Source organism: Cornus florida, unplaced genomic scaffold, assembly GCF_030987335.1.
Source record: "Cornus florida cultivar Cherokee Brave unplaced genomic scaffold, ASM3098733v1 CherokeeBrave_3.0.0_Hap2_Chr04, whole genome shotgun sequence".
Classification (NCBI taxonomy): domain Eukaryota; kingdom Viridiplantae; phylum Streptophyta; class Magnoliopsida; order Cornales; family Cornaceae; genus Cornus; species Cornus florida.
In genome coordinates this window covers 20954367-20981219 of record NW_026775574.1, presented here as the reverse complement: position 1 = coordinate 20981219, position 26853 = coordinate 20954367, and the positions used below count along the sequence as shown (strand labels likewise).

The 26853-nt window shown below is 33.7% G+C and overlaps 3 protein-coding genes across 7 annotated transcripts; 1 reads left to right on the top strand and 2 right to left on the bottom strand.

Moving 5' to 3' along the window:
- Positions 1-100: 100 nt before the first annotated feature.
- On the bottom strand, positions 101-1488 carry LOC132302948 (uncharacterized). The gene is made up of 2 exons (XM_059799960.1): positions 424-1488; positions 101-342 (listed from the first exon to the last, which is right to left on the bottom strand). The coding sequence occupies exons 1-2, from the start codon at positions 1280-1282 to the stop codon at positions 287-289; spliced, it is 915 nt and encodes a 304-aa protein (XP_059655943.1). The 5' UTR covers positions 1283-1488; the 3' UTR covers positions 101-286.
- An 8492-nt stretch (positions 1489-9980) lies between these two features.
- LOC132302946 (pentatricopeptide repeat-containing protein At1g05670, mitochondrial) lies at positions 9981-18683 on the top strand. 5 transcript variants are annotated; one of them, XM_059799957.1, is made up of 7 exons: positions 9981-10510; positions 10698-10838; positions 11031-11134; positions 13353-15838; positions 16911-17005; positions 17813-17906; positions 18132-18683. In XM_059799957.1, the coding sequence occupies exon 4, from the start codon at positions 13460-13462 to the stop codon at positions 15716-15718; it is 2259 nt and encodes a 752-aa protein (XP_059655940.1). In that variant the 5' UTR covers positions 9981-10510; positions 10698-10838; positions 11031-11134; positions 13353-13459; the 3' UTR covers positions 15719-15838; positions 16911-17005; positions 17813-17906; positions 18132-18683. The 5 variants fall into 5 exon arrangements, with proteins under 5 accessions (XP_059655940.1, XP_059655941.1, XP_059655937.1 ...); XM_059799958.1 differs by lacking the exon at positions 16911-17005; XM_059799954.1 differs by having other exon boundaries at positions 16911-17906.
- Positions 18684-18838: 155 nt separating this feature from the next.
- Positions 18839-23387, bottom strand: LOC132302947 (HIPL1 protein-like). The gene is made up of 7 exons (XM_059799959.1): positions 22880-23387; positions 22527-22684; positions 21089-21883; positions 20783-20999; positions 20007-20185; positions 19489-19730; positions 18839-19400 (listed from the first exon to the last, which is right to left on the bottom strand). The coding sequence occupies exons 1-7, from the start codon at positions 22968-22970 to the stop codon at positions 19004-19006; spliced, it is 2079 nt and encodes a 692-aa protein (XP_059655942.1). The 5' UTR covers positions 22971-23387; the 3' UTR covers positions 18839-19003.
- Between the last annotated feature and the right edge of the window lie 3466 nt (positions 23388-26853).

The following is a 26853-nucleotide window of genomic DNA, read 5'->3' as shown; positions in this document are numbered from 1 at the left end:
GAAAACATAATTGCATGAAAGTACCATTTCTGAGTGGTTATGGCCTGATTCTATGCTTCATGACATGGAGGTTATATAAATCATATTAAATGAAACACCATAAGACAATTAACCATAGAGTTGTAATTTGATTTTTCAACATTAGAATTCCAACATATTCACAATCTACAATAAGCAATTAAGGGATTAAAAACTTGAATGTCCCTATCTCAACAAGCAAAGAAAGTCCAATCTCAGCATTGTAATTTGTTTGGATTTTCATTTTCCACCCTCTGATCTTCATAGCCTACGAAGACAACCATACGATCAGAAAACATGCCAGACTGTAGATCAACCAACTCCCTGCAACAACAAAGATGATCAAAATTTTAGAACATCAAAGATGCACACACAAAAACACACACACAAACACACAACAGATACCGGTCTGCCACGGGAAAAGTCCTGAACCATTGCTCAAAGATGCTGCATAGAAACAATCCGTTGATGTGTTCATCCCATAAGTAGGACAGTAGCAGACAAATGAATCATAGGGGTCACTATATCCACAAGCACCACGACTCCTCTCGCAATTAACACACAGTGCTGGATAATCGTTATTGACATTGAACTTGTATTTAAGTGCCACCCCATATGCCCAATTCGCTGGATCAGATTCACGGCCATTAAAGCTGTAGAACCCGGAGTACGAAGCGCACTGCAGCTTCTGCAGATCGATTTCAAAAGCCGGTCCAAGGTCAACCGGCGTGTAAACACAGCACGTAGAGACCGGGATGTCGATTCTGCTGACCGGTTGGCAGGAATAGAGGAGGCTGCAGATGGGCGCGTCCTCAGTGTCACAGAGAGGGACCGCGGCCGCGGTGGCATTGCTTCCACCACTGGACTTGTAGAGTGGTGAGGAATCGGTGGAGCAATCGAGCAGAGCAAAGATGTTGTCGTCGTGGAGGCTAAATGGCGCGTCCCAGTCCAGGCCGAAGCCTTTGCTTGGTTGGGTGCAGGTGCAGGTTGACATGGTGGCATCGGAGATGTATATGACTTGGTTAATGTAGTCTATGGAGGTGATGGGGTAGCAGCCTGTGTGGGTGGTGAAGGTGAGTTGGTGTTGGTTGCAAGTTACGTAGTTTTGGAAGCGCGGGCTGCCGCATCCGAGGCCGGTGCCAAAAGGGTATCTGATGAGTTGTTTTCCGCAGGTTGTTTGGCAGGATTGGGATGAGATTGAGGGAAGAAATATGAGAGGAATTAGGGTGATTAGAAGAGTGATGGAAGAATGCTTGAGCTGCATGGTTGTGTGTGTGTGTGTGTGTGTGTGTGTGTGTGTGTGAGAGAGAGAGAGAGAGAGAGAGAGAGGGGAAGAGGAGTAGAGATGTGCTAATTAAGTGTGCTGGGATATATATAAATATGTAGGTGTAGGCAAGGTTAAATGAACCCTTTTGGGAGTGAGAGTAAGGGGAGAAAGCATGTGCTTTTGTTGGGGATTGGCTTTGACACTTTCGGTGTTAAGGTTGGCTAGCTTTTGGCTTCTGTGTGTTTTTTGTACTGTTGGATGCTTTGCATTTATATATATATATATATATATATATGTATATATATTTCTTTAGTGCCGGCTCCTGGTCACATGGAATTGGAGTTTTAAAATTAAAACTAAAACAGTTGGAATTTAAAAAAATATATATATATGAACCAATATTTTGTTCAAAATTCCACCTATTCTAAAACTCAATCATATAGGCGAACACTTTTTGTTTGACGGCATGAAATTGAACTCATGGAATCGGTGGAATTGAAGAAAATTTTGATTCAATTTTTTAAGTTATTTTTCTCCAATTTTAAAGCCCTAATTCCTTGTCTGCCAAACATAGCGTTATGATTTTTCTTTTAAATTTGGTAATTCATAAATTGTTAGATTTTTTATTTTATGGAAATGAGTATTATTGTTGGTAGATTTGATCTTGCAGCCTTGATACATAAATGATAAAAAACTAAAATTCTTTTCGGTGCATTGAGAAGGGTGAAGATCATCTCATGAGCTGATCTCATTGTTGGGGCACAGATGCCGTGGATAGAGATGTTCATTTTTTTTTTTTTTTTTTTGATGATAAAGCAAACACACACACATACTTTTTTGCCCAGTCGGGGCTCGAACCCCCCCCCCCCCCTTCCCTTCTTTGAAGATGGAGAGATTATACTATTGGGCCAAAGGCCCTTTAATTAGAGATGTCGATTTTGAACCTCCGAAAGTTGTCCCTTTCCAAATGCTTTAGTTTTTAGTATTTTATTATAAGTCATCTATTCTAAATTGACATTAAATTGGTTTTGCAAGGAAATAATTAGATTGGCTAATCTTTCTAGTTTATAAATTTCTTTGATTTTTTTTTTTTGCCTTTTTATCTTTAATTATTTTGGTTAATGGATATTTACAGCTTCTGCTAATTACTGCTACCATTCACGGAATTGCATTACAAATCTAGACATTTTCGGTACATGAATTATTAATTTCAAATTAACCCTTGTGCTATTTTTAATATTCTTGTTGATGATTATTCTTTCTTTTCTTTTCTTTTCTTTTTTTTCTTTTTTTGGAATAACAGTGCTACTCAGAATTAATTTTAGCAGAAAAAAAAAAACCTGTTGAAATTCAGACTTTCACATGAGTTCTCAACCTTTTATATGACTGCCTTACTCATACGCAACCTCTCAAAAATGGCAAAAGAATATTATAAGATGGAGAAAATGCTGATCTCTCTCTCTCTCACACACAAGCACACACAAAAGGAATTTTTATTTTCATTTTTATTTTATTCATTATTTTTATCTCAGTATTAACTTTAGCGAAAAAAAGAAACCTGTTGAAATTTATTTTATTTTATTTTTCACAAACCTGTTGAAATTCAGAAGTTCAAAAAAGGAACCTGTTATAGTAGGGGATAGTTACACACACAAAAGGAAAAATAAATTGCCATTGTGATTATGTGTGCTAGTTCATTAACTTCAATCTCATTATTTATGGTACTATAATTATATATAGCTATTTGTGAGCACTAATTCTGCAACCCAATATTCTGATTCTCCATCAAAATCATATTAAATCTTGGTTACATAATTAGTCAAGTTTTCATTATATAGATGTCTGGAGGAAAATTTAATATTCAAACAAACCACCGTTGAATGTGAATAAGATTTCGACTATTGATAAAAAAAATTCATTTTATGACAGATAGTGTGGGATCTAATAAATATTATTTCTTTAGCTTCAAAATATTTGTCCAATCTTTCTATTTTGAGATGTCTCAAAAAAAACATATCTCATTTGGATGTACTATTTTTAATAACATTCTCAAACTATCTTTTTAACTAAACAAGTGCATTAATTATGAAGCACTATTTTGTCTTCTAACAAGTGTATATTTGAAACTTCACTCTTATCAATGGATTCCTCATATTTTGGTACAAAGAGAATATATATTTTAGTATATTTTTGAACTTAAGGGTAATTTATTCATTGAGTTAAGGAAATTTGACACACCACATTAAATTTACGTGAGATGGTGATGATATCACGATGACGCCATCATATTGTCATTATGATGTCATCTCCATTCAGGTAAATCATTCAAATACATTAGACTTTCGAATTATATATTATTATTCTAATTCATTTTAAACTCTGTATTTATTGTCGCTTTAACATATAGTAAAATTTCTACATCGTGGACGTAACTTGCTAAAGCTGTGCAAGTAAACAATGTCATGGGGAGAGCCATCTTGGGCTCGCATTTCTGTCTTTTGGACTCAATGCTTGTATTGGAATCCCATTTTCTTTGATTTGGGGTTCACAAGATCTCCATGTGTTTGGTTATTTTCTATTGTTATTTGATCTACATGATCAGTTTTAGAAGATCCCAAAACTTTTCCAAGGACAATCCATCAAGGAGGTGCATTAGAATTAAGGAACCGAGGTTTGATACATGTGTTGAGCTACGGCATGTTATTTTATATATATATATATTTTTTTTTTATATTGAAAAAAAATTCACATATTTACGTTACTTTTATAGAAATTTAAATCCTCAATTTTGTATTTTGAAAAGTGAGGAAATGCTCTATTGTCTTTTCAAAGAACATGAATTTTGAGAATAAAAATGACAAACATAATTAATATAATAATGATTTAAGAATCTAATTCGATAGTTAGTAGTCCCTATTATATGATATCATCATGATATTATGTGATGAGACCAATTACCCATTGTGATATCCCCTAATTTCGGAACACGGGTTGATTAAAACCGCGCACAAAATTAAAGGATATTAAAACAATTAAAATATTTTAAACAAGCACGGAGTATAAAATGAAATAAAAGAATAAATAATACGCTGAAGAAAAACTAATAAATAAGAATTTTCTTTAATAACTTGCCAATGGTTACAACTCGGGAATCCCATAACTCAAGGACCCCTTAACCAAAATTCACTATCCATAAATCCATTAATAATTACTGAAGTAATAATAACCTACTTTGAAATAAATAGAAATAATAAATAAGTCCTTCAGCTGCGAATCCTCAACCTTGAGACTTGAACTTCTAACAACCTGAAAAATAAATCGTGGGTTAAACCCTACGAGTAAGCTCTCTCTACCAGGCATCTGAAAACCAATAAAAATATCATTTCTAACAAATCCAATTCTAATAAAGTCTTTTATCTTTAATATACAATGTTACACATATATATAAATAATTATATGTAATTAACTTTCACATCCATTAATAGATTCATTAATTTTCAAACCATTTAAACCATGATTAAAACATAATCATACCTAAACCAATCCACAATCTCATTTTCTTTTAAAGAGAAACTCATTTAACCTTAATTCCATTCTAAATAATTATTTAATCATTTAAATAATAAATCATAATCTAAGGAATAATTCCTTTAATAAAAAACCTTATAACCACTAATGAATGATTTCATTTATATAAATCATAAAGCAAATATTTCTACTTTGACAATTCATCCATTCCTTCTACAATATTATTTTATTAATATTATAAAATAATATAACTACCCTTTTAAATAGTAGATTATTCTAGTAGAAGAATATCTATCAACTCCAAGTTATAGATACAATAATCCTAGATGCAATTCAAACATCTACCACATAACAATTTAATTATACTTTGGCAAATCAATCATGCCGTTATAAATATATTTGTTTATATACTGGCAACTCAACCATGCCTCCTTAAGTATATATATTTATACTTTTAAAATTAGCAACTCATCCATATTTCCTATGTATGTATTTTATTCATACAAATAATAAGAGAGTATATTTAAGCATTTGACAACTCATCCATGTCTACACTTCAACCATGTACCAACTTTAGACTCAATGATATCTAATGCATACATAAACATCTCATACAATTATAAGCATATCATAATTGAATAACCAACCTATCTAGGTATATTAAAAAAAAAAAAAATAATGACACTAATAATCTTAATTAACAAACATATATATATACACATATATTATATAATAAATATGTGTATAATTATTCCTTAATAATCCTTGATTTTTTAAATCCTATATATATATTTAAATCCTATATATATATATATATATATATATATATACACACACACACACCACATTCCATCACAATATAATAAGTTATTATATTTACGCAAAATAAATGTTACTAATCATTGTAGTAACACTCTATGGCTTTCAGGACACCAAGAACACCTCCTCTAGTGGTTGTTTCAACCATAACAGGCTTAAAACCAATTCTGGAACATCACCAGACCCCATTGGAACTTTCCGAGACATCACATGCATCCCTACGTGCTCTCACGCACCGCCACACTCTCCTACACACTGCACGCGCCCCTAAGCGCTCAAGTTCACTGGCAGGCGCGTCCACGAGCCTGCACGCGCCCTCACGCACCTGAACCACTCTCGGCTTGTGCTGGCAGCTGCTGATTGGTTCACCTCTTGCGTCCAGATAAGCTTGCCCACACCAGATTATTTGTCCTTCTTCAACTCATCTTAGCCGCAGGATCCGCATGCGCACCGTACTAAAATGATCCGTGACACACTGAATCACAAATATTCATCAAGCCATATAAACAGCCCAAATCCGCGTGCGCACATGTTGCCATGTACCGCACCACCCCGAATTATATCCCTATTAAGCCGTTTCTATAGATGCCTTCTATTGTTGTTATACATATATAATAACAGTATACATATACATATACATATATATATATATATATATATATATATATATATATATATATATATATATATAATTTTCCAAACTAAATATTGTAAAATAAATCTAATAAATTCCTAAAAAATATAGAAAAATACCAAAAAATTATTAAAATTTACAGAAAATACCCAGAAGTTCTATAAACCCTAAATAACCCTATTGGGTCCAAGATCAACCTATACATTGATTTTTAACATATATGCAACACACACACACACACACATATATATATTAAATAAAATCCAAAAATCCAAAAATAAAAATATAATAATTCATGCTTTTAATTCACCAAATCTAACCATAATTTAATTAATAAATTTAATTAAAACCTTGATAGTCAAGGTGAAATTCTTATGAGTTCTAAGAGGAAAGAGAGAGAAGAATTCGCATGAAGGTTTCGAAACGAAACCAACACTTCAAGTTTTGATTGTCTCTTCCAATTCCAACGTCTTCCTTCTCAAATCCATCCTCCTCCTTGTCAGCCCTTCTTCTTCCTCTATGTCTCTCTTATGTTTTTTTAACGTGTAAACCTTAAATCCTAAAACCTTATGTGTATATTTATATATATTAAAAATCCAAATCATATTCCAACTAGGATTCTCAAATAAAATAATAATCTTTAAATAATATATATATATATATATATATTTATATTTATATACATAGATATTGTATTATATATATAAATATCTTCCATAAATAATCATTTATTTATGTATACCTATATATATCAATATATATATATATATTGACATATATACCCCTCCATAATGATAATTAATTAATTATATTTATATACATATGATTATATATAAATATAATTATGTAAAGATAATTATTTAAATATCCTCGTAACCATGGACCTTTAATAATTAACCCAATAAAGCTTCCTTCAAGCCCAAGACCACATCCATTGGTCTCACTCTTCTTAAACCCAATCCAATTAAAATAAAATAATTAAATTAAATCTAATAATTATAAATAATTAACAAACAATTCACACAAGTATAAATACACACAAATCAAATAAACAAGTCAATCATAATATTCCACAAAGCAAAACAACATATCAATTCAACAAATATAATTACAAAATATAATCTAAATAAAATAAGACAATTAATCTAACCACTCAATTAAATAAAACAAATTATTTAAAAATAATAATAAAAGCAATTAATTCTAATTAAATCAAACAAATCATTTTAAAAAAATAAAATAAAAGTAATTAATACCAATTAATAAATCTTTTAAAATATCGGGATATTACACCCATAAATTAAATTACTACTCTGAGTAATATAACGGTCTCTCACTGGTTCAAATTTTCTATTTTATTTTATTTTTATTGAGTTGAGTTCGATTGGTTTGATATACTGCAAAGTTCTTCTTGATTTAAAGAGTCTTCAAAGTTGCATAGCTGCTATTTTGGACGATATTAGCTTTTTGCACACCAAGTTTCAAATCATATCTTTGTAGTGGGTTGGTAGAAAAGCTCATTCAGAGCTCATGTATTGAGCCATCTGAGTTTGAAAGAGAAAAGTGATATAATGTTTGATTTTACTATTCCCAGAGTGATTCAAGAAGCAGCCTTAGCTATAAGTTGTAATGTGTTTTTCCTTTGAATAAATGAAATCTTCTTTCTTGCCTTCGAAAATATATACATACATATATATATACATACATACATACATATATATATATATATATATATATATATATATATATATATATATATACATGTTATTGAAATATGGTAAAGAAATGTTGACATAGTTAAATCCATCAAATTAGATCACTTTCCTTTATTTTATTCCATCAATGATGGATCCTGTTTCAGATTTATTTTTCTGTTTTATTCTATAATCACATGCCCGAGGGTCTTTGATATTAATGGAACTATGTCAACATGGAGAGAGAACTACATATGTATATAAATAAATTAATAATTAATTATGCAATTATTAAGGTCATCTGTACCAGTCTCTCGAATTTTAGCTCTCTAAAAATGCAACATCAACTTTTTCAAGAGCCACGTCAGCAATTCCAAAAGCCACGTCAGCAGCTTTTGCTCTCCAAAAATATGCACTCCATCATGCTCTCCGAATTTTTACTCTAAAAGAAAAAAAAATTAAAATTATTTATTTATTTTTGTACTTTTCCTAAACGGCACTAATTGGAATAAGAAAATAAGAATTACAAAATCCTATGGGAATAAGTAGATGAATTTGTAATTTTAATTATTTTTTAAAAAAAAGTTAAAAAAAATTATATATATATATTTTAAAAAATTATATATATTTTTAAAAAAATTATAGCCGTTAAGGCACTATTTGTGTCCGCTAAACAATGCCTTACCGGCCAAATGCATTGTTTGTGGTACACATTTAAAATTTAAAGCAAAAAAATAAAAAGAGCAAATTTTAAGGGAAAAAAGCAAAAAAAAAAAAAAAAAAAAAAAAAAAAAAAGGTTTTTTAATTTAGTTTTGGCCCAAAAAAATTTATTTTTAGACAATATATTTTTTATTTAATGAATTTTATTATATTTTATTTTTTGAAAAAAAAGCTCAAAATAACCTATTCAGCACTGTTCCAGGAGCGTTTGAGAATAAAACAAAAAAGGCAAAAAAAAAAAAAAAAAAAAAACAGAGCCGTTTTGCAACAGAAAAAAAAAAAAATATATAACGATCACGGCTCTGCTGGCGGTATTTAGCGATCTGGCCTGCGAGGCAAAGTGTGCCCCACCCTTTTCAGATAGGCCGGTGCAGTAGCTTTGAGCTCCCATATCGCCAAAAGCGGGCTTTAGCTAGCCCACTGCGGTTGTTATAATAATGAATATTATTGTTGCACACAGTTGGCGGAGCTAAGGGGAGTGTTTGGGTGTGCTCAAACCCATCCAAATTTTTTTTTTTTACTATACCCAATTTTAGCATAGGGAAAATAAATAAATAATAATTACTAGTATTAGCCTACTCAAAGAAATATTAGCCCAATAATTCCTGGATCCGCCGCACAAGCATACATAATTGATGAAAAACTTTTTACTTTGGTATATGGGAGAAGTTGTCAATTCTATACATAAAAAAAGAATAGTTATTTAGGGATTGAGAACCGCCATTACTTAAATTAATTTATGTGCCTACTAACATAAATTAAATTTTGTAACTACCGAATTCGGACCTTAAATAGTTATTCATAAAAAAATATATTTTTTAATCAAAGTATATCACAAAATTATTTCGTCCCAAAATGGAAATAAAAATAATTTATCAAAATAAGAAGGCTAGTGGTCTAGCGGTATCAGATCCCTACTTTCCAAAGGGAGGTCATGGGTTCAAACCTCAGTAAAAGCATGTGTATGTGAGTACCAACTATGAAAATAAATAAATAAATAAATGAAAAGGAAAAATATTAAAAATAAATGTAACAAAAAAGAAAAAGAAAAAATTGATGAGGCCCAACACCTATATACAGACCAATGAGACAATCAGAAAGGCCATTGTCCATATTGGGCTGGATTAAAATACGTTTATTCCTATGGGTTCTGGTCGAGTCAAATACAAACCCGACCCGTTACATTTTGCCAAGTTCCAAAACACATTGTTCTGGGTTTGAGTCGTTATGGCTCAGAACTCACCGTTGCTGGCTTTGGCAATGATTTGCTCATCTTCCGGAAACAAGCTTCCAAAAATTCCAATTTGTCTGAGAGTCTTGCGTTTGATGGGTCGCAAGGTATGGTCATCCATGTGTATTACTCAACCTTTATTAAGGGCCGGCCCTGACCCAAGAGACCAACCTAGGCCTCAAAATTTATAGGCCCATGAATGATGGGCCACCAGAAAAAAAAAAAAAATTTAAAATTTTAGGGCAAATCATTTCAGCCTCCCCAATCGCCTCCATCTCTATTCTCGTTCTCAACTCTGAACTTGCCCCCCCCTCTCTCTCTCTCTGCAACGGCAAACTATAAAATCTACAAGAATCAGAAGTTCAAAACCCATATACTTCAGTTTATTTATCTGTCTGCAAGAATCAAAAGTTGAAAACCTATTACCTATATCAAAACCCGTATCGGCATATAATTTCAGATTGTTCAAAAAATCAAAACCCATATCTTTCAGTTCCATCGCCCGCTGTTCCAGTTCGGGTTCGCCGTTCGCAAGCTTCAGCCGCTGTCTCTCAACTCTCAAGCTTGCTCCCCTCTCTCTCTCTGCAACTGCTAACTTGTATGTATGAGTTTTTTTTTTTTTTTTTTCCTAAATCAATTAATCAAGGACTGTAATTCTTGTTTTGCAAACTAAATCCTATTTGGTGAAATTTTTTATGATCTTTTTTTATATAATTTTTATTTTTATGAATTTTAGTTATAAATATTTGTGAAGATAATGACTGAAACAGGATCTCCCTTTGCAGGATTTGAAAGACTAATTGGTAAATTTGGGTTGAACTTGAGTCTTGAACAAGCTGAAGGCCCTTATCGTGGATTATAATTTTTACAATTACAGCATCCTACGGTCCTACCATCTTTTAGAGTGCTTTCATCACTTCAGACTGGTAAGTCATTTCTTCAACTATTCAATATATATATATATATATATATATATATATATATATATTTCCAATTTTTTTCATGCTAATAATAAATCTGTCAATTAATATGGGCACCCAATTGTATATGAAACAAAGTACAATATAAAGTAACAAAATTTATTAATATATAAACAACAAAATTTTCATTTTTTGTAGACTTCTGTGCTTTGAGCAACTTGGAGGAGCTTGATTTGAGTGTTAGTGTGAAGGGGCACAGTAAAATGTATTATAGTGTCATATTCATTGCATTATATTTTGAGGTAATCTACATTTTATTTCAACAAAACAAATATATATATATATATATATATATTAATTCTATAACTTCTATTTCTGTTTTTTTTATTTTATTTTATTTTTTTGTCATCATTTATGTCTGCAAGAAAATTTGAATTTGGGCATGAAAAAAGAAAAAAGAAAAAAGAAAAAAAAAAGAAGAGAGAAGAAAAATTGATTCAATCTCAAAAAGACCTATTCATAAGCTTTTTAGGAACAATACACAAACAGAGAGTTTAGTTGAAGATTTGGTGAATGAAGAACATAGGAATGAAGAAAATCTTAATGAACATGGAGATTTAATGAATGAAGATATGAATGAGAATCAAAATAAAGAAAATGTGAATGAACTTGAAGATTTGGTAAATGAAAAATATATATGAATGAGAATGATAATCTTCCTTTGAACATTAATGATCCAGGAAATTGGAAAAATATTGATAAAAAAATGAGAGATTTATTAGTTGAAAGAGGTCCTCCAAGAGATGCTAAACTTGAAAATTTTCCTAAGGATTCAAAAAATAGACATTTATTTTTGTGCGTGTGAAACTTTATGTATAAAGGGCCTCACATTAAAGTTCGCCTAGGGCCTCTCGAGATTTTTTCAATCTCAGGGCCGGCCTTGTTTTATTTGTTTGGATTTCATGATTTTTATTTTTTATTTTTCTAATTAACAATGGGTTTTCCTTTCGGAAGATTTCTTAGCAATACAAAATCTGGTTTCACTTTGAATAGACGATGGAAAGACCAATCTAATATGATTCTGGAGTTGGGTTTTCACCAAAAGCTAGTTCTTTTTAGGCAGTTTGGTCTTTAGTGTTCAATGCTCTGGGTTGTTGTTGGTTGCTCAATAATTGTTTGGTAGAATGCTTGAAAGAAAATAATTTCATGGAGTTCAATATTTATATGTTTCTTTTACTGATGAAAAACTCAGTATTTTTTTTTTTATTCAATTGTGTTAATTGTTTTTTTTTTTTTTTTTTTTTTTTTTCATAGAATAATTCATCATCATTTCTGATTGAACTTGAGAAATTGAAGACAAGCATGTTTCACGTTATAAACAATCGTATATCATACATAAGTAACTAGTCATTGTAAAACCTAATGAAAAAGGAAATGCACTGCTACAATTTGGCCTTTTCAAGAGTTTTTGTGGCCAAAATTGGTTCATTATTGGCAATACCATCACTTGTTGGCTTGGGTGCTATCTCCTATCACCCCATAGGTAGAGCCATAGAAGTGCATGCTTCAAGTCCTGATAGAACATGGAAAATATGAGAGAGACAATGAGAAAGACTGAAGGCAGATTGGTCTGCTAATAGTAGAGACCACGAAAATATGAAGGTGAACCACTATGAGAAACATTATTGCCGCATTAGCATTTATATGACTGAGCAACTAGCCCTCTTTAACATCTCTTATGAAATGTTATATATTGTTGAATGCTAGATCCACATAAAATGTGTAACTTATACCTAAAAAATATTGGTCACCATCTGAATAGCCGAACGAGTACTAGCTAATGGAGTAAACTGCCATCAATAACTAATAATTACTAAGGAATTTATCAAATGTTGATTAAGTGTGGAGGATATATGTTTTTTAAGAAGAGAAAATTGTTGGTTCCTTATCATTATTTTCTTCTTTATCTTGACAACTCGTGTTCCTCCACCTTCTTAGGATTCTCTGGCCAATTCTTTGCTATATGTAATTATATTACTTTATGGATTGAATGATCATGCAAAATGCACGAGTGAGTTTATTAGTGCATGAGTAAAGGTTGATATTGAAATGTATTGATGACTTTAACTAAATCTAGTTAGAGAGAAAGAGGATATTGTTTATTGTTTTGTAATATATTTGCTACTCCCTACATCCCAATTTATTAGTCCCATTTTCCATTTTTGGTTGTCCCTCAAAATCAGGTAACTGCATCTTTCCCTAAATAATTTATTAAGTTTTGATGATTTTTCGATAATAATTTATTAAGTTTTGATGATTTTTCGATAATACATACATATATATATATATATATATATATATAAACTTCAGAGGGTTACTTGGCAATTTCAAACATGTCTCCTTAAAAAGTTAAAATCCCGAAAAAGGACTAATAAATTGGGATGGAGGGGCTATATGATACAATCTACTCTTTCTGATATGTGCACAAATCCAAGTATGACACAATTGTTACTTATACAGGTGGACTGATGAAGAGGCCTCTTTGCTTTGGTTCTTCTACATGGCGGAGAGCCACTGCATTGTCAAACACCAACTCAAATTCTATTTGATGGGTCCCTCTCATAGAGATGAAGTGTTGTGCCATTGCCTTCTCAGGCCATCTTTATGAAATATTCTCTTCTCAGCCTCGCGTGCGTTCTTCTCAGAATCCTCTCCCATTTATCTTGTTCTCTAGAGGTTGTTTGGTCCAAAGACTATCATCCTTAAGCTCAACTAGTACCAGACCTTTTCCTGATTATTCACCAAAGAAACCCACCATTAGAGACTCTGAACTCGTCCATCACATCTCCACTGCCATTAAGCAACGACGCTCTGAGCCCATCCGCCGCATTCTGAAACCCTATGAATTGAAATTCAGGCCTGACCACCTGATTTGGGTTCTCATGAACATAAAGAATGATTACAGACTAGTTTTGGATTTCTTCGACTGGGCGTGCCTACGCAGGGACCCGTCACTAGAAGCCCGTTGCATTGTCATTCAAATTGCCGTTGCTGCAAAGGATCCAAAGATGGCACACAGTCTTATTCACAATTTTTGGATAAAATCCAATCTAGATGTTAGTCTTTCATTTGTTCATTTTGTTGAGAGGTTGATATATACTTATAAGGATTGGGGTTCTAATCCTTGTGTCTTTGATATTTTCTTCCAAGTCCTTGTTGAAGTTGGGTTGCTTGATGAAGCAAGGAATTTTTTTGATAAGATGTTGAATTACGGGTTGATTATATCTGTTGATTCGTGTAATTTTTTTCTTTCGCGTCTATCAAACAATTCTGATGGGCTTGAGATGATACTAAATTTTGTTGGTGAATTTACTGAAGTGGGTGTTTGTTGGAACACTGCATCACATAATATTATGATCAACTCACTTTGTCGATTAGGGAAAGTAAAAGAAGCTCATAACTTTCTCCTGCAAATGGAGTTCAGGGGATGTATGCCTGATGTTATAAGTTACAGCACTGTGATTGACGGATATTGTCATACTGGGGAGCTTCAAACTGTATTGAAGCTTGTAGAAGAAATGCAGATGAAGGGATTGAAGCCAAACCCATTTACATTCAACAGCATTATCCTTCTTCTTTGTAAGACTGGTATGGTTTTGGATGCAGAGAGGATACTTAGGGAGATGATGAGACAGGGAATAGCCCCAGATAATGTGATCTACACAACTCTCATCGGTGGTTTCTGCAAAGCTGGGAATGTTTCAGCTGCATATAATCTGTTTGATGAAATGCAGAATCAGAAAATTATTCCTGATTTCATAACATATACTGCTGTTATTTGTGGGCTTTGTCAAAATGGAAAGATGGTGGGAGCAGATAAACTTTTCCATGAAATGCTAGATAAAGGATTGCAACCAGATGAAGTTACTTATACAGCACTGATTGATGGTTACTGCAAGGCAGGTGAGATGAAAAAAGGCTTCTTGCTTCACAACCAGATGGTTCAAATGGGGCTGACTCCAAATGTTGTCACTTACACTGCATTGGCTGATGGGCTCTGCAAACTTGGGGAGGTAGATACAGCAAACGAGCTTCTTCATGAGATGTGCAGAAAGGGTCTTGAGCTGAATATTTGCACTTACAACGCACTTGTTAATGGTTTCTGTAAAGTTGGAAATATACCACAGGCAATAAAGCTAATGGAAGACATGGATGTAGCAGGATTCCATCCTGATACTATTACTTATACTACTCTAATGGATGCTTATTGTAAATCAGGAGAAATGGTTAAGGCTCATGAACTCCTTCAGGAGATGCTGGACAGAGGGCTTCAACCCACGGTTGTTACATTCAGTGTATTGATGAATGGATTCTGTATGTCAGGGATGCTAGAAGACGGTGAAAGGTTACTGAATTGGATGTTGGAGAAGGGTATTATGCCCAATACTGCCACATACAATTCTCTCATGAAGCACTACTGCATTAAAAGGAATATGCGTTCTGCAACTGAAATATATAGGGGGATGTGCGCTCGAGGGGTGATGCCCAATAGCAACACCTATAACATACTTATAAAAGGACATAGTAAAGCAAGGAATATGAAGGAGGCATTGTTTTTGCACCGAGAAATGGTTGAGAAGGGAATTAATCTCACAGTTGCTTCTTATAATGCATTAATTAAGGGATTCTTTAAGAGGAAGAAATTTTTGGAGGCAAGGGAATTGTTTGAAGAAATGAGGAGAGAAGGTCTGGTTGCAGATGCAGAATTATATAACATTTTTGTTGATATGAACTATGAAGAAGGGAACATGGATATAACTCTTGAGCTTTGTGATGAAGCAATTGAGAAATGTCTTGTGGGTAAACCTAACAATGGGATCACATAGCTTGATTTTGTCTGTGATGCTTTGATGGAATTGTTGTGGACAAAAGCTTTTAGCTTTCTTTTGCATGGCCTCAGATGATGGGATCCTAAGACCCACTTACCTCATCGACCCAAAACCACGGTAATCTTTTTCCTGTCTTTTGTTGTCTTCAATAGACTCCATTATTTGTTTTATATTGTTTCTGTACAAGTAGTCATTAGCAGCAATTTGATAGTTATGGTGGTATGCATCTTTGGACATCATGTTATTGTTTAAATTTAAACATACATAATAATATAGATATTTTCTCTGACAGTGATCTTCCATATCACAATTTCTTCCAATACTTGGCAAGAATTTTTAAAATGGTCATGTAATACAAGAAAAAAATGTTTTTAGTTGCGTGACTAGACAAAGTAGGAACCAACTAATGTAAATTTCTATATTATACTCTTAGTGACTATAAGTAAAAAATGTAGAAATGAATAAAAAATACTATATGTTCATGAACTAACCACAACTCGTTGAAGAGTCAGAAGCAAAATGATACAAGGATTAAATAATTTATAATATGGACAAATAGCCTTAAATATCTAAGGTCTAGGAATATTGCAGCATTTTCTGGTTTCTTTCTATATAATCAATTGAACATTTTTATTCCCTCAGGAAAATAAAAAACTGTAACAAAAAACTCTGGGATGAAGGTTAGAATCGAAAGAACTACTCTATAAAATGAGCAAGAATCTGATGCAGTGTTTTATGAGCAATAACTGAGAGGCTTATGAGGATCGTTGGAAAAGCAGATTGGATTAATCTACTTTCCTTGCCTTGTTTGTTCAAAGATCTTGAATGCAATCATGCAGTAGGAATGCTTGCCCAGGACTATCCTGTTTTGAAGAAGAGGAACTAATATTTTCTAGGGTTGCATGTGATTATTTCACATTTCTGGGGTTTATTCTGTTTTTCCTGTTCGGAATTTGGAATGAGTTGAAGTTAGGGTTGCTTGGGGTTTGAGTTGCATATACATTTTTATTAGGTTATTTGGAACTTTATACAGTTATAGCCAACTAAAAAGCTCAGTAGTATTTGCATAGGATATTAAAATACACTTGCTTTAATTTTCCTGCTGTTTGGTTTTAACTAGGTAAAGTTAAATGAAAAGGGATATTCTGCTCCCAGAAGTAATCTATTTTTTTTTTTGTGTTACTTGCAGTTGAAGAGACAATATGGGGGCAGCATAGATTCAATTTCTTTTTTGCCAGATTCCCTCTTGGAGAGGGAGTAAATCATTGAGTCTCTTTTCCGCTGGTATTAAAAAATTGGCCAATACCATTCCATCACTCTGACACTATGAGTGAAATTCACAACTGTTCAGGACGTTATGTTTGCATGTTGGCCATTGCAGTTAATTACGGTGTCAAAATGGTCACTAAAAGCCATTATGAACACTTCTACATCTCTCCTTTTCTCTTTGTTCTTCTTCTCCCCTTTAATACTATGATACTTGATTTCTAAATTAGATTTACATTTTAAAGGTAAGATTGTGACATATAATTATCAAAGTGAGTCTTTGCTCCTATTCTCCAAATTAATGGTAGGATACTTGATTTCAAAATTAGTTGTTCCCTCTCGAGCAATCAACATAGGCATTCACTTTTTACATCCAACTTTATTGTGTAGAAGGTGATTTATCTTGCTCCTGAAAGTATTATCCATAATTCTTCATCTGTTCTATTACGAACAGTATACAACTTCATCTGCTTTTCAACCATTTTTTTAAGGAATTTTTTGGTTCTTAAACTTTTTGGATGTCAGGTGGATACGGTGTGTGTTCTACATGGCATTTGAACCAAAAAGTTTATAATTTTACATGATGGCATCAAATAATATAAACCAAGTAAAGTAGAATTGCTGGCATCTTGTGTTGACAAAATAATGTCCTAGTTAGTTGGGATTCGGGTTTGTTTTGTACGTTTAGAAGAAATGTACATCATAAAAGGTTTTCCTTTTTTCTCTCACATTTTTTGTACAAGTCTGGTTGTCATTGTCAGGTCATAATACTTGTTTTAGAATATATTCCATTGCTTCACTTAGAATCCTCTATACAAAATGCAGACAACTGATGAAGGGTTAAAGAAAGGGTGTTTCTTAAGGCTGAAAAGAGATCCAACCGCGCTTGTGCAACAAACACCCAATTTTTATGTGAAATGTAAGTTCAATCTTAATCTTAACTTTTAGTGCATACATTAGTATTTTGAGTTTTATGTGATTGAAAAAGTCAATTGAGGTCTGGATGGGATGGCATGGCTAGTTGATTTATATCTTTAAATCAAATATTAATGATGTTAATTTTGCTGGCTTCATGTCAATCATATATTGTTTATAAGAAAGAGTTATCATGAGGGCACTCTCACAGAAAACTCTGGTATTGCAGACACGGAGTAATTCGGTGCAAGAGTAGATGAATATACCATCAGGAGACGGGCATTTGCATGTCTGTACAAATCCAAGAAGACAACCAGAAGCTGGTGCTTAGAAATTACTGGGAGTACATACACCTCAAGGGCACAGGAGTTATTGGGAGCAGATGTTAATTAAGTTTGCTTGACCAAATGAAATGGGAATTAAGCATGAATCGACATTGACGCAACCTGATGCAATCATCTCTGGCCCGTCTGAGTAGACTTCTTAAACTTGGGAAGTGAACCATGGGGTTTTTTATGCATGCTTGTTGCGAGAGAGGTTGATCAACTTGAGCTCGCTTTTCACCAAAAGATACTTACTGTTTGAACTTGTGGGGTTTTTACTTTGTTTCACAGTGAGATATACCTTTGAAAATCCAATGTCAGATAACTATGGCATGGAGTTAACACAAGAATATGTTGTATTCGTTACAAGATAGTCGTTTAATTGCAAGGAATGAGGACCCATGTTATGTGTATCATATTTCTTCAACGAAACTTTATGCAATTTATTATTATTATTATTATTATTATTATTACTATTTACAAATTAAATCTAATCTCTCTCTTGGAGATTGTTATTCTTATTATGTGGTGCAAGTTGCAAATATTTTCTAGTGTACAGTGAACCTGCAAGGTTCTCCAAAAAATAAAGGTTTTGTCCATATTAAAGAAAGTATGAAAAACAGCTGAGTAGCCACTTCCTACTTTCCATAAAATAAAGGTTTTGTTCATATACATAACTTTAAGACATCCACTAAGTGTGGGTCTAAAATACCTCAAATTAAAAGGAAGAGAGATAAAGGTGTTCACTAATATCATGACATCTTATCCGCTGATGCAGCTACAATATAAAGCCTACCAGAAGCAATAGTGAAGAAAGGAAGAGCATCAACTCCTTTTGTGGCTTGGTCAGCTGACTGAATGAAGAAGCCGGAGGAGGAGCCGGATTCGCAACGGCTGTCACGTTTTCTTTCGAGCAAGTATAATTGCAGCGACTTGGACGAACGACTCTATACACACCACTGCTTGTTAAAATGTAAACATCTTTCCTGTTATCTTGTCCAAAAGAGTATATGTAGCCCAAAGCAGGAAGAGTACTACTGGGTTTGAAGGTGCACTGTATAGGAGAATCACGAGCACAACCGAAAGGTATTGTTGAAGTAGTAAAATTCCCACTGTTTTTCGGGGTTTCTGCTGCTGCCCATATAGCATTGGCATACAGATCTCCATACAAGTAACTGAACAAAACTACTATCAGTTAAAGATGGTTGATGAGTTTATACAAGCTAACCACATACAAACTAGGGAGGGTGTTTGTTCTCTCACCTTCCATACATGCACGGATCAGTCATGGAGCGGTAGAAGTAGCCGCCTGATATTGCTGCAGATCCTTCATTCTTGTTTATATCCGAGTGGTTATATCCCATCACGGGGAAGATTGGGTTTATGGAATCTGCAGATGTGTTTCCTCCAGGAGCTTGCTTAGGGTCAAAGAGGAGGGGGCCTTCATAAATACGCCATCCGTAGTTCCCACCCTTGGTGATAATGTCTACTTCTTCATATCGATTCTATAGCATTTACAATGATTGTGAGCATAAGACATACAATAGCATTGAAGTTTTGGTCATATCTGTAAACCAAGCAGTTTACACTAATCAATGCAAGGCACTACGACAACGTTACAAAGCATTTAAGAGCATACAGGCATATTGAGCTCAGGAATTGTCATGAATCATCAATAATTTGGGAATAATTGGTCAAAACTACAAATTAACTTTATCATATCAAGAGACAGAAAAATAAATGAAATTATGTTAATAATAACGAAAATAAATTTTCTGAACCTGGCCAGTGTCAGCACACATGAAGTAGGAAGGCCTCTCGGAATCAAAGCTGCAACGCCAAGGATTTCTCAGTCCTAAGGCCCATATTTCAGGCTGCAATTCCTTATCTTCAAAATAAGGATTATCTTTAGGGATAGAATAGTTTCCCCATAGCCCAAGGTCACCAATTTCTGCTGCACCTGAAAAATGCACAGCAACAGTGAAAATACAAGGGAGATATGAAGAAATGAGTAAGGCCCTTTGGTTTGTCCATCAATACAAGGGAATAACAAACCATAATTTATTTTGAAGTAAATTTATGAAATATTAAAGGTAAATTACAATAATGATTCACCAAGAGCATCACGAGATTCACAATCACTCTTTGCATGCATATTCTCAACTCCAACTAAAGTAGATTCACTTGTAATACCATCCAAGCTGTGTTCTTATATAGATTGAGTGAGAATTTCCAAATGCAAGAGGCACAGTTCTAAAGGCGTGAGCCCAAAATCTTATGTTTCTTCATCTAAATAACTACAAATAAGAAAATTTATTCTGAAATATATAACCTCTTATCATTTTCTTTTCTTCAAGTATATATCACATTGATTACTCCAAATGCTGCCCAACAATTGGAGAAGAAAAGAAGCCAGGCAAAGATTCACCAGGCATATAGGAAATGCACTGAAAATAACCTCCATATAGAAACAAATATGCAAAATGCAGTAGAAAGTTAGTAAATAAAATAAAAAGCCACGTACGGAAAACGAACTATTCTGTGCCATAATACTCACTTAGTGTGTTATCTACATCGACCCTCATAATTTTCCCAAGCAATGATTTCTTGTTTTGAGCAAAATTATAGGCATCGTCTTTGAGTCCACCATCCCCATTCATGATGTATAAATACCCATCTGCAGGTCCAAAATGAATTTGGCCTCCGTGACTAGATGTAGATGGAAGGCCAATTGTAAATATCCTTCTGACTTCTAATGGTTTGGCACTTTTTGCCTATAAATAGATCGAAATTCAAGTCAGCCAAAATCTTGAAAATTGAAATTCATCAACATACCAATTTGAAAAGGTTAATATAATGTTACCATTGAAGGCTCAGATGCGGTCCCATTAGCAGTAAATTCTGCAATTACACTATGATATTGGCATGGCTGAACTCCACTAGAGGGTTCAAGTTTTGAAGGATCACAATTCACATCCGAGTTACACGAGCACCTTCCAGTGCATTTTGGATTTTTAACCTTATCACAATTGAATGAAGCAAAAAATCGGCCATTTTGAGAAAAATTGGGATGAAAAGCCATTCCCATCATCCCAAAGCTGGTATCATAGTGAACTTCATCTGTTAGATCTACAAATGGAGTAGATTCATCAAGTCCTAGCGATTCTCCTGAGTCTTGTTCCGGAATAGTTGCTAACCATACTTTACCGGGTTGATCAGAAAAGAAGGCACGGTTAGTCCCATCTGGGTGTGGAACCATGTTAAGGTATAATGACCCACTGCCAATTTTCTCAAGGCATAGGCCCTTCGGGGGAAGTGGAGTTCCAGTATTGTTAAGCAAAACTGGTTCACCATCGAAACAAAATGAACCATCATCAGAGGCACCACCAAATGCATGACAAAAATCACTTTTTGATTGCCAGAGATCGGTTAGCTTGGAAGAAGTGGAATTTTGAGGCACTCCACCTCTACCTTGTAAAGAAGGGGCAAACGGAGAATTTATTATAGCTACATTCTGGCATTTCTCCCAGACAGATGAACAAAAGTCACTAGTTTTTGACAGGGATGAGTTTGCTAAAACAGAAGAATTGCAAAGAACCGGAACTGGTCGAGGCCCTGATTCAACATCAAATAGTTGCGCTGAGAACTGATCGCACATCTGCAAGTGATGAAAATCCAAAAATAACATGATGCAGAGTTTTAGCAGATCACTTTACACATAACAAATTTGAAATAAATTAAGTTTGAGGATCAATAGTTCAAATCATAATTAGGAAAAGCTTCATAGCTATGACGAACTTTGGGAGGGGCTTCAAAAAGAACAGAAATAACACACCCTAATCCCGAGTTATCAAGCAGCTATGTCCTTATTATTCATATTCTCCCAATACAATAAATTGATAAACTTGAACAACATTATTGTCATGATAAAGGAAGTCAGATGTTAGTTTCATAGCAACATACCATGCAATTGAAATGATTACTTTGTTAATTTACTAGTATTGTTCTAATTGTAATGCATAGTTTAGGAAAGCTGATACAAGTTCACAATTAGTTTCAGCTTTGTGCAACCCATACTAGAGTCAAATCTTTCTATGATTGGATTATGTCAGTCTTCATTCATCTTATGATTGCATAATATATATATATATATATATATATATATATATATATATATCAATCTACAATTGGTGCAATAGTGGGTTAGATTGTACAAGTGACCTATAGGTTTCCAGACAAATCAAGCAACATTACAGTAAATGTTAAATTTCATTGAGACATAAATGCAAACACAAACTAACCGCGCAGAGGATTGATTTCACAACAGAACCACAACCAGAATCCGAGATATTCATCGCTTCAAATTGCTTCTGCAACTGCAAATCTTGGGCTGAGTCACAGCAGACTCTCCCATTGTATGGACAGAAGGTCAGAGGCGTCTTTGGGATCAGAGGTGCTCCTATTTAAATTGAAACAGAATTCAGCAAAATCAGCAGCACAATACAACTAAAATATCACACAAACACACACATAATTCAGAAAAAATTAGCAGCATAAGACTACTAAAATATCACATACACACACTAACACGCACAAATTCAGCAAAATTAACAGCATAAGATAACTAAAATATCACAAACACAGAGAAACTCACTCAAGTCTGTACATAATGGGAGTGAAGAAGAAGGATGAGGAAGCAACAGTGAGAGAGAGAACAAGAGGAGAGTGATGAAAACACCATCCATTTCCTCAAAACAGATTACACCACCAAAAACAAAGACAACCCACTTCTCTATTTACAGCCTCCAGGAGAGAGAGAAGACATGCAAACAATAATATATTGTTTTGAAGGCCAATTCTGTAGCTAAGAGCGACAGATTTCCAGAAGCTGTTGAAACTTCCACAACCCTTTTGAAAGGCAACTCTCTATCAGTTGGCAATTTCAGCTCCATGGATCTACACTATCAAATCAGAGAGCAAAAGTCCATAGCAAGATGGAGACTCTTGAGACCCACCCAATTGGGCAATAATTCAAACCCTGGGTTGACTTGGACTTCTATGGATTGGAATGGTAAAAGAGGATGTGGGAAAGCATTGATGTTCAACATTTATGTTAAAATAACTAGAATTGGATGAATCTTGGTAATAGTTGGTGTATCGTGTCTACATTTATTGTTCTTGCTTTCTTGCTTGCTTTTGAGCTTGTTTTGACTGGTTAAAAAAAAATAAAAGAGGTAAACAGAGTTGAAAAGCTATGCAAAGGTATAACGATGGTTCAACCACTTGTTTGTAAACACAACCAATTTTATTTTTATTTTTATTTATTTATTTTTTCTACTATAGTGTCAAGTTTTCTAGAACACTTAGTAATTCAAACCAATTCTAATTTTATTTATTAATTTATTCTGTATAGAGTTGAGCAGAACATTCAAAATTTATCAATCCAATATTTATTCTCTATATATATATGACAAATACCTAAAACAAATTTTTAAAAGTGACTCCAAAATTACACTTTAAACAGTACATTATTAATTTATTTGGTATAGAGTTGAGCAGAACATTGAAAATTTATCATCGAATATTTATTCGCTATATGTATTTGACAAATACCTAAAACATTTTTTTAGAAGTGACTCCAAAATTAAACTTTAAAAAGTGGCAATGTGAGTGAGGTTAGAGTTTTTGTTATAATTGCCTCCTAAAGGTTAAATTTCATAAAATCAAATTGAGTAAATTTAAATTTCTTCTAGAAGGGTAATTTGAGTAAGGTTAATTTTCATAAAATCAAATTGAGTGAATTTGAATTTCTTCTATAAGGATAATTTGAGTATACCATGAATATATTATTTAAAATTTCATATAGATATTATATATCGACAATTATTATATTAGACAAGATAAAACAAACGGGTACCATAAGACGGATTATCACATGATAGTGTCCTTTGACAACTCGATTATGCCCACCATTGTAGCTGCTAAAATATTATATTATGAAAAATAATATGTGGGGCATTAGAGGACTCAATTTATTTATTTATTTATAATGCACGAAGCTTTAGGTCTAGAAATTTAAGAGAGAAATGTGAGGTTTGTGCAATCAAGAATGAGTGGAAGTTACTTACCAAAATAATAATAATAATAATAATGAACACTATAGATTGATCATTGATTTGTTTGCTTAACAACTTTACTTTATCTTATTTCTGTTTGATTGTTTATTATTTGTGACTAAAACGTGGATATAATCATATAAATGTGCTTCTCCGTCCAAAGCTGCTAGCAAGTGGCATCAAGTTATCGGCTTGGGATATTGTGTACGAACAGACCAATAGATCTTTCAAACTGCCAATTTATACTCCGTATCCTATATGGCCAGGCCAAGTCAATTTTTATTATTTTTTGTGTTATATTAATTACTTAAATTAATTGGTTGAGCCAACTATAATTGTAGCTAGACCTATAGTTATGCATGGATTGGGGTTTAATGTCAATGCCTATAAATATGCATAATACGGCGGGTTAGGGTTTAAAACAAAATAAAACAAAACGTAAGTTATTCTGTGGAGGCAGAGAGAGAGCAAGCAGAGAGTTCGCCGGAGGATTTTAAAAAGACGTCGGTGTAAGGCAAGTTCTAATCCTAATTTTATCTCTTAGGCTCGTGTTCTTTACATGCCTAATGCAACTCTAGGATTTAATCAAGTTTAAAATCAAAATTTAATATATGTTTGGATGCTTCAAAAAACTGAACGTGTTTGTACGTTTTGAATTATTTGTTGTATACTGTTTCTTTCATATGTCTTGATTTAGTTCTTGTCTGTTGATGTATAAGGGGTTAGATTAATCTGAAACACCTTGTAATAACATTAAAATTAATCTGTTTGTAAGCTTGAATTGTCTGAAGCAGTAAGTAAATTTGAACGCTAAAGTAATCGGTTGCAGTTCTTGGTATACAATACTTGATTAGTTTGATGTGGGTAGTTGTATAATGAATTAGGTTGCCTCTTGAACATGCTGGAACTTGGTTTAAATACCTAGACACCCTAGGAGTGGAGGATAGGCCATCGGAGAACCGCCAGAGGTGGAAGAGACGAGGAACAGAGGAGAGCCAAAAGGGGAGAAGGCTCCCCAGAAGAAAGAGCAGGCTCCCTCTTAGAGGGAGCCGGCTCTAGAAGGCAAGAAGGCGGCTCCCCATGGTGGGGAGCCGGCTCTAAGAAAGAAAGAGCAGGCTCCCTCTTTGAGGGAGCAGGCTCTTTCCAGTTTTTCCATTTTTCTGAGTTTTGGGCAACCGTTTGGGCTACGAGACTTGGATTTTGGTAATTTCAGATTCTGTTGGAGGCTGTAATGGAGTGTTTAGTGATGTTCTAAAAGCTTATAAAAACTTCACAGAACAAACTAAAACAAATTAAACAGTTGAGGTTCATTCTTGAACAATGGGTAAAGTTTAACTAAACTAGATTACAGTTTCCGGATGTAAAAGATGTTAAATTACTAAGTCTTCATATGGCAATTCTTGAGAATTGAATACAGATATTATGGTTCAGAAATTCTTTATAAGCATGCAAGGTTACAAATATTTAATTTTGCTTGTTGTGGATAAATTGACAGTTGCATACATTAGATGTGTTGTCAATTATGAGAGGTTGTTAGAGTAGACTTAAATCAGTGTGTTCCTATATATATACTCTGCTCTAGCATGTTTTGTGGGGATAATTGATGTTTGCATGTATGTGATAAATTACCAATTATTGGATCTTGGAAAGTAGTAGTTATAAGCTTGTTAAGTTATAGAATATTAGCATGCTTATTATGGAATCATTGATGTTTATACTTAATGTATTATTATCAATTGTGGACTTTCTGGAATAGTTGTATTTTACATATATATTTTGTATGATCAACTGCTGGATGGATGTATTGTATGCACCGGTATGGGACGGTGACATACTAGGGGAAACGCTAATTCCTACCTACTCTGGAACTAAGGAATGGATTAACTAAAAGTTAAATCCTTTTGATTCGTAGTGTCAAGGCAACGCAACGTTGAGCAGTATTACTATGGATTTTGGATGGATTTTAATTATATTGTTATGGTATCTCGATATAAGCCTAAGTCTCAAGATCGATGGTTAGGGAGCGTATATGCATTGGGATGCATAGCTGGCTATGATGGTTGGAGGTGTACCCTGTTAGGATTAGGTACACATGCCCACTTCGTGTGCGTTTTGCATGTTACCTCTATTCAGGTTGAGACCGGCCTGTAGTCCAGTGAGAGTTCTTTAGTGTGAATATATATATATATATATATATATATATATATATATATATATATACGGACTATTAGCTATTGTTGAGTTGGTTAGGATGTACATGCATATCGAGTCTCTGCTTGGATTGTAGTAGGTTAGAACTTATTCGTGGGCCTGACCCACTTCTATTTTTCAGGTGTTCAACCGTTCCAGTCGTAGGCTTGATCGTGCTGAGCAAAGATCGTCACTCATTCTTCCGACGACGTAGGGCTTCTCTCGATGGTTTACTTTAAATGTACTTGTTGTGGTTTCATTTCAGTTTGGATTTATTAGGGGTCCACTAGAGATGGATTCCCGAGTTGTTTAAACTATTGAA

What these genes read in the sequence shown, in the direction of transcription:
- LOC132302948 (XM_059799960.1), bottom strand. Translation starts at nt 1,282, where the DNA reads ATGCAGCTCAAGCATTCTTCCATCACTCTTCTAATCACCCTAATTCCT. An exon ending in ACTTTTCCCGTGGCAGACCG is followed by an intron (nt 343 to 423) that starts GTATCTGTTGTG and finishes TTGTTGTTGCAG; the next exon opens with GGAGTTGGTTGATCTACAGT.
- LOC132302946 (XM_059799955.1), top strand. Translation starts at nt 13,460, where the DNA reads ATGAAGTGTTGTGCCATTGCCTTCTCAGGCCATCTTTATGAAATATTC.
- LOC132302947 (XM_059799959.1), bottom strand. Translation starts at nt 22,970, where the DNA reads ATGGATGGTGTTTTCATCACTCTCCTCTTGTTCTCTCTCTCACTGTTG. An exon ending in TGAAATCAATCCTCTGCGCG is followed by an intron (nt 21,884 to 22,526) that starts GTTAGTTTGTGT and finishes CATCACTTGCAG; the next exon opens with ATGTGCGATCAGTTCTCAGC. An exon ending in CCGCATCTGAGCCTTCAATG is followed by an intron (nt 21,000 to 21,088) that starts GTAACATTATAT and finishes ATCTATTTATAG; the next exon opens with GCAAAAAGTGCCAAACCATT.